Source organism: Hoplias malabaricus, chromosome 18, assembly GCF_029633855.1.
Source record: "Hoplias malabaricus isolate fHopMal1 chromosome 18, fHopMal1.hap1, whole genome shotgun sequence".
NCBI lineage: Eukaryota > Metazoa > Chordata > Actinopteri > Characiformes > Erythrinidae > Hoplias > Hoplias malabaricus.
The window spans coordinates 25,101,244-25,109,516 of record NC_089817.1 but is presented as its reverse complement, the minus strand read 5'-3'; the positions used below and the strand labels follow the sequence as shown (position 1 = coordinate 25,109,516).

The following is an 8,273-nucleotide window of genomic DNA, read 5'->3' as shown; positions in this document are numbered from 1 at the left end:
TTATATAGAAACACATGTTTTACAACCACTTACTCTCCAGGCCCACTAGATATAGCAATACAGTTGGAGATCATTTGTCTTACACAAAGTGCCATGGTGGTGCAGCAGGTAGCTCTCACAGAGCTCCAGGGACCTGGAGGTTGTGGGTTCGATTCCCACTCCAGGTGACTGTCTGTGAGGAGTGTGGTGTGTTCTCCCTGTGTCTGCGTTGGTTTCCTCCGGGTGACTGTCTGTGAGGAGTTTGGTGTGTTCTCCCTGTGTCCGCGTGGGTTTCCTCTGGGTACTCCAGTTTCCTCCCACAGTCCAAAAACACACGTTGGTAGGTGGGTTGGTGACTCAAAAAGTGTCCATAGGTGTGTGAGTGAATACAGTGTGTGTTGCCCTGTGAGGGACTGGCGCCCCCTCCGGGGTGTGTTCCTGCCTTGAGCCCAATGATTCCAGGTGGGCTCTGGACCCACCGCAACCCTGAACTGGATAAGCGCTTACAGATAATGAATGAATGATTTTTTTATTTTGGTCAAGTGGACCATTCTTAAGAGACTGTGTCATGGTAGTGTGGGCATTTACGCTAATATAAGTATATCTGACACACATCAGTTTCATTGTTATGTACAAAATGGTGCATCATCCAGAAATATCCAGTCAATGGCAGGTCTGTGGTCAGAAACTGACCACTGCTAAAAAGCTAAGGCATAGTTAATACGAGAAATGGGTATTTTAATCTACTTCTGAAAGTCTTGTGATTGTAGTATTAGTGAAGAACTGAAATAACAGGGATTTATTTATTTATTTATTTTTCTCTAACTTGTTTCTTGAAACTGATCACTTATTTCCAGGCTTTTTTATACTCGTTAATATTTTAACAGCACTTTTCATGTCGAATAAAATATTTTAGCAGACGAGGTCCCAATATATCAAGACATTAAATTACAAATGCCTCATCAAGAGACTTATCCTCTCTGAATTACCAGCAAATATATATTTCAAGCTTTCTCTCACATCTCATTAAATATCCATCTTCCCCTGACACCAACCAATCAGAACTCCTAAACACAAGCCCAGAAATAGCCTGCTCAATTTTTGATAAGTGCTTTGCCAGTGCAGCCAAATGAAACGTAAGATGAATAAAACAATCCAGAGGAACTTAAAAATTTATATAAATGCCAATTAAGGAGAAGGACATTCAAGGCTTTCTCTGTCTAAAGTTTGAATAACTTTTGAAATTCGACCCTGAATTGAATGTGACATATTTTTCAAACCCCAAATTAAAAACAACATGGAAACAGAACTGGAGTTGGATGAAGTTCTGAAATACAGGAGGTCCTCGGGTTTCCTCAGCCCCGAGTTACGATGTTTCGTGGTTACGACACATCTCCCATTTACTGTATAAAGCCTTGTTTCGACTTAAGTGGTTTTGCGTCGTAAACGTCGTAACGCGAACTTCGTGTGTGGTGTGTGCGGCGGAAGAATACAGGGTTACGCGGCTCGGGACTGAGGAGGATAGGTGTGAGGATAGGATCAGTGCTTACAGTATGTTATTTACGTACAGTATGTACGTATGCTCCAACTTACAACGAAAATCGGTTTACGACGCGACGTAGGAACAGCTCAACGTCGTAAGTCGAGGACCCCCTGTATTATTTTCTTAAAATGTTCTTTTAGCTGTAAAGATTTCTATTTTACAGTTAGAATTTAAGCCACTTGGTGCAATTTGATAGTTTTTCCATTTAATCGACAAAGTAGAGAATATATCAAACCATATATTTAAATGTTTAGCAAACAACAACTGTTATGGTAATTATATTTGAAAAGTTTTACCTTGTTGTCAGTATAAAGTATAAGGCTGGTATCAAATGTTAATACTAAGAACATTTTTCCACCCCAAGAATACCACTAGTTCTAATGTAAAGACATATGAAGATGTAAAGACAATCCTCAAGAAGCTTTCTGAAGAAAGGTATGTAAAATAAATAAATAAATAAATGTTGTCTCCTGATGCTTGTTATAAAACTGGGCAACAAACCAATAACAGAGACATGAACATTTACAGTATTTAACATCTTTAATTAAAACATTTCAGCATGATTATAACAGCACTAACGGTGCAATAAATAAATGCAAATCTTTTTTGTACAAGATAGAAATCTGTTGAAAAATGTTCCCAATCTTACCCGAATGTACTCAACTCTATGTTCTGAGCGGTTGTTTTTGAAACAGCCACAACAGGCAGATGTCAGTGTATTCATAACTGCCAAAGTCCTGGCATAATGAATGTAAAGAATCTATTTTTCATCAGCATTAAGGAAGTTCCAGCATTGCTGGCTTGGAAATGAGGTATATTTTGAGGTATTCTCACTCTTGTTTTTAAACTTGTAACAGATATTTTCTAAACCCCCCGATAACCCTTTACAAATAGTAGTAATTCACATGCATTATAATATGAGACTTCACATAAGGTTTCCACTCAGTTCCATGTTAACTGGTGCTTGAAAAACCACAGAGAAAAACACAACAGCAACAGAATTGCTCTTAAACGGCAGGTGCAGCTGTGACAGCATTTGGTTACTAAGACAACTATGGCCTATCTTCACTCTAGGGCCAGTTATTCGGTGGAAAAGTTAAATATTTGAGAGAGGTAACAAATAAATTAAAAAACTAAATCAAAACCCTCATATATTCACGATAAAACAAACAGAAAAATAAAAAACATTCGCCAGGAATGTGCTAAACCTCTCCTCTAGACACTTATTAATATCCTCATTAACCATTTTAAACAGTATTCACTCATTTAATGAATCCAAAACCTACTGAAAGGCTTCTTTAAGCAATTAAGACTACAGCAGCAAAACCATATGACCAACATGGGCAGTGCCCCAGCGTTTCTTTTCAAACACAAGTGGGGTTAAAGGTTAGGGTCCAGTATCTCACAAGTGGAGGTCAGTTTTCCTCATTTGACCTTTTCACAGGCACAGTGATGGCTGCAACGTCATTTCCCTAACACTTTGACTATAAGAGGAATGGAGAAGAGGGTGAAAGAGCAGAGCTTCCCTTGGCAACATGGTGTGTTATCATTTTGAAAAGAGGGCTGAGATGGGGCACAACTTCTCACCCAAAAGGATGAGGGAACTTCAGCTTTCTTCACAGTCCTGAGAGGAAGAATCCTGTTTGCATTTCTTACTCTGAGGTGCCTCGTCTTCCAGTTCCTATAAAATAAAATAGCATCAAAATGTAGTGCGAAAAGAGAGAGGTTTGCTTAAATAAATTCATTTGCACAGCTGTCAAATGAATCCTGCCCTAGATGATGTCAGTGGGTGCCTGAGGCATGTTTCAGCTCTTTCCATAGGTGTTTGACAGGCCATTTCAGAACAGTCCATTGTTCTGCATTTGCTTCTAATTTTATCACCTTTCAGAAGGAATGAAGCACTGTTTCACTCATAAAAAAAAACACTCACACAATTTGAAAATTGGTTTTTGAACTGCCATTAATACCTCTTTGATGTGAGGTAGATTATTTAATTAAAAATAATTATAGTTTTTTTTTATACAGAATTATCCATTTAAAGCTGCCCAACACTATAAATATTTGAGTGACGATGTATTTAAATTTACCTGAGTTACTTTGGATTTTTCTGATGATGGTTCCTTCTCTGGTGCGGAGGTCTCTGGGGAGGTAGAGTTGCTCTTATCTGTAAAAATGATAAAAATATGAACTGAAAACAAATGTTATCTGGACTTTTTTAAACATTTGTTGATTAAGTAGAGTAGAGTAGATGTTAATTCAACATATTTCTATATTTTCTTTAATCTTCTGGGGTCCATTTTTGACATTTTATAATATGGTTTTCAAACCTCATTTTGTTAACCAGGTTGTTTGTCTTTTTTTGTGGGTTAAATAATCAACCACCGACAAAATGTTGTTGCAAATCATATCAATCTAACAAGTAGCAAACAACAGACTAGTTTCTGGGACGTTCAGGATGGGGCTACTGCACAGCTGTCCTGCAGTCACCTTGGTCAGGAGACGGTGTCTTGTTTTCACTTCCATTGCTCTGAGACAGTGCAGCGGCCTCAGGCGCTGGACTTGTGCTACAGCTGTTTTCTGGCTTCGATGGAGAGGTGTCTGCAATAGAGCTCTGATTGCTGTTCTCGTCTGTTATATTCAGAAAAAACAAAATTGGATTGGTGTCAACAGTGATTTTACCACTTATAAATTTCAAGAAATTATTCTTGAATACGTTTTTGTGACCATTTTCATCCTCTTTTGGGCCTTAGAAATATGCATGCTCTCTTGGGTACTGTGCTTTTAATCTGTGAATCATCCGTGCTGTAACTGGCAAGTGATTTCACAACTCCCTTTTTCATATCAAAACCATGTACTGATGGTTGAAAAATTAGTATGTTTTAAGCTTTTTCCATGGCTTCCATGGATTTGGAAATTAACAGTATATTGTGAAAAATGTTAACTAATTAAATTCTTGCAATTCACAAGAGCAGTCAAATAATGTTCTTCCATGTGCCCTCCAGTGTGTTTCTTGCACCCAGTGATTCTGGGTGGGCTCCGGACCCAGCGCGACCCTGAACTGGATAAGCAGTTACAGAAAGTGAATGAAAGAATGAAGTTTTGGCTTTTACTGACTCACCATTTAAGTCAGTCATTCCAGGAGAAGAGCTGTTCTCTGGAGTGGTGACTTCTGAGCCATACTTGTCATCTCTGCCTTTCTTCTTTTTATTTTTCTGCAGGAATGGTAACAAATACATTGTCTGCTGTTTAAATGAATTATAGCATGAGGATTTCTCTAAATATCAATGCTCCATTGAATAAAACCAAAGCATATTTTTGAAAGCACAGACAACAGTATTAAACTTATGTATCAGAGGTATGTTGCTCTAGGAGAATTCATCAGTTTTCTACAAATTATTAGTACAAAACACTGGATACATATGTAATTTATTGTGGAGAGCAAATAAAAAGGCTATATATGAGATAGACCTCTGTTCCTATGAGCACCACTGTGAAGAGGTCTGAGTGTGCATCAAGACATTGAAGCAGTTCACATCAAACAATCAAACCATCACATCACAATATTTCAGTTTAAGACTTACATCATCTGGCCTTGGATCAGTCACTGGCACCCACTTGAAAATACGCAGTGAAGAGTCTCCTACAGTCACCCACTTTTTCTCCCTGCCAAATGGCATTCAACAGACATGTAATAAAACACTAACAACCTGGTACTGCACTAATTAAGGGGTAGAATTATAGTGTCAATGCAAATACAAAAGGCTACATGGAGGCTATATTAAACTACATGGATCTTGTTGGTCTACAAGCTTGAATTGCACACATTTTCAACTCTAATTCACAGAAACAGTAAGTAAAGTTAATAAACATCCATCCATCCATTATCTGTAACCACTTATCCAATTCAGGGTCACGGTGCGCCCAGAGCCTAACTGGAATCATTGGGCGCAAGGCGGGAATACACTTTTTAGTCACCAATCGTGTGTTTTTGGACTGTGGGAGGACACCGGAGCACCCGGGGGAAACCCACGGAGAACACAGACAGTCACCCGGAGCGGGAATCGAACCCACAACCTCCAGGTCTCTGGAGCTGTGTGACACCACCTGCTGCACCACCGTGCTGCCCCGGTTAATAAACAGTTATAAAATAAGTAAATAAGTTTATAAAAGTATATAAAAGAGTTTATACAACTCTGTTGCTAGAAAGGTTGTGATTTTGTGTAAATTGCAATAAAATCAAAAATGATGCACCCCACAACTTGAGTCGTGTTGGCTTTTGTACCTTTCGCTGATAAATCTGAATGGATATGTTCATCTTTTGCACAGAAAATTTAACATTAATTTTCAAGAAAACAAGCTGATATGTGGACTCATCTGTCGAAAAAACACATTTCCACTAACTTTCAGAATGTTTAAGATGAGCTCAGGCAGTGGCAGATGGTGTTATGTAAAAACAATTTTTCAGAGTATCTCATGTACATATTTATCACATTAATAAAATGTATTTAGACTCTAGTAGACAATCTAAGCACTCCTAAACCTATTAATATTGTATTTAATACATCTATGAGGCTAACTATCTCAACATGCAAGAGCTTGAAAGGTTATCTAGTTGATATATGGCGGTACATGTGTTGTGATGTATTCAAATTGTTGAATTATCATTCTTTTCAAATCTGCACTACATATTTCTCTATTTTAAGACATTAATCTGTTTACATGCCTGGGCCCCCACTAATGGTCCACAAACCAACCCAGAGCCCATAACAGCTCAGACTAATAAAGCTTTGTGGGCCCCACTAAGATGTGCTGCCTGTGGAGATGTCATGAGAAGAATGAGAATATAAGGGAAACAAATGAGATGTACAAAGACAACGTTTTTTTTAATACATTGTAATAGTTTGGAGTTTATTTGAATGTTTGTTAGCTGAGGAAGTCAAAAGTGTATTATTCTTGGGTTTGTTTTGAGAGGTTTTACTAATGTTTTCGAGCACTAATGTTTGATATTTAGGGACACTTATTATAGATGTTCAAGACACCTATCCAACGTTTACAACATCTTTAACTCATCCATTCATGTTTGTGGTGTGTTCAGCTTGTGTTGTGGTTAATGGTGGCCCTCCCCCTCCCCCACTGCCCTGAGTGTGTGAGACGAGGAGAGCGGCTTTAGCGCTAAATTTAAACCTGAACCGAGAGTAAAAGCAGTGACTGTGAAGATGGTGAGCTCAGGAACTTGGGGTTTTGTCTGAGAGCCGTTAGAGAGCCGCAGAAAGAGAGAAACGGCTCCATGCTGAGGACTTCGGCGAAATGGCTTCTGTGTTCAAGCCGCAGAGCTGTTAACGTAGCAGAAAACACGGAAAATGGCGAGGGGGTTCGTCCGTTAGTGGGTCACAACAGCCTCGAAATCTCAGGAAGACTGTGTCGGAGTTTAGTTCTTAAAGAAATTCCGGTTAAAACTGCTCTTTTTCTGTTTCTCTCCCTCCTCCCCTGTTGTCTTTCTCGTTTGCGCCTCCCTCCCCCTCCGCAGTTATCTAGGATAGTCCTCTCTCACTGAAAAAAAAACCCCAAACCGCCTCCTTACCATTTTCGTACTTTCTCAATGGCGGCCATGACCCGCTTGATATCATCTTTAGCTCTGCTCCGGGTCTCGGCGCGGACCGAGCGGCCAGACATCGCTGCTGCTGCTGCGGATTAACAACTGACAACACACTGAATCCTGACTCGGCTCTTTTATTACCGCTTCTATTGAATCGGTTCTTTTGTCAATGCATAGACCCGAACTAGTTCAACTGAATCGAGTTTTTCTGCGAACATCTACGCATTCATTACACACAGGAGGCATTTCAGAAAATCACACAGTGATATATATATATATATATATATATATATATATATATATATATATATATATATATATATATGTGTGTGTGTGTGTGTGTGTGTGCTGATATTAAAAAACGAAGAGCCGTCTCTGTATATTTGTTATAAAATGTAGTATCCATATTTTGTACAAGGACGAAAGACTGCAGACATTCAGAAAGAAAGCTTAACCTAACCATAAACGCTCGGAGGAGCTCCACAATGTTTACATTCACACTCAAAATAGAATACAACATTTTTAACCATATACCCTAAATTCCTGAATGAATTAAGCCATGATAATGACTTAATAATGCGTGGGAAAAACTTGATAAGATACGTAATGTGTGGGAATGGCTTAATAAGGTGTGGGAAAAATATATTTTTATATCTTTCTCAGAACAGGAAGTGTTGCTATCACACAGCTCCAGGATCCTGAGGATGTGCGCTGATCCCCACTCCAGGTGACTGTCTATGAGGTGTCTAGTGTGTTCTTGTTGTGTCCACGTGTGTTTCCTCCGGTTGCACCAGTTTTCTCCCAGAATCTTTAGTGTCTTTATGTGTTTCATAAAAGAAGATGTAGATTTAGACTGATTAGCCTGATATTGAGAGGCAAATTAATAGCTTATGTGCCTGCACGGGAAAAAACACAGCTTTTTGCTTCAGTGACAATGATGAGATAGAGGCAGACAGAGACAGACAATATGAAATATGGTCTGGGAAAAATAGAGCGAACTCAGGAACACATGGAAGTCATGACCCTGCTGTTGTAGAATGAGAAGATAGACAGACAAGAGAGGAATCACACAGAGAGAGTTAGAAGGCAGAAATGGGAAGAGTGGGTGGTCTGGGAAATATGCCTTTGTTAAACCTTTAGAAATTAACAAAAAAT

General features: G+C 38.9%; 1 protein-coding gene across 1 annotated transcript; it reads right to left on the bottom strand.

Moving 5' to 3' along the window:
• Positions 1–2,085: 2,085 nt before the first annotated feature.
• LOC136674843 (B-cell CLL/lymphoma 7 protein family member A-like) lies at positions 2,086–7,228 on the bottom strand. Its single transcript, XM_066651114.1, has 6 exons — positions 7,104–7,228; positions 5,104–5,185; positions 4,641–4,734; positions 4,010–4,150; positions 3,610–3,686; positions 2,086–3,203 (listed from the first exon to the last, which is right to left on the bottom strand). The coding sequence occupies exons 1-6, from the start codon at positions 7,193–7,195 to the stop codon at positions 3,129–3,131; spliced, it is 561 nt and encodes a 186-aa protein (XP_066507211.1). The 5' UTR covers positions 7,196–7,228; the 3' UTR covers positions 2,086–3,128.
• Between the last annotated feature and the right edge of the window lie 1,045 nt (positions 7,229–8,273).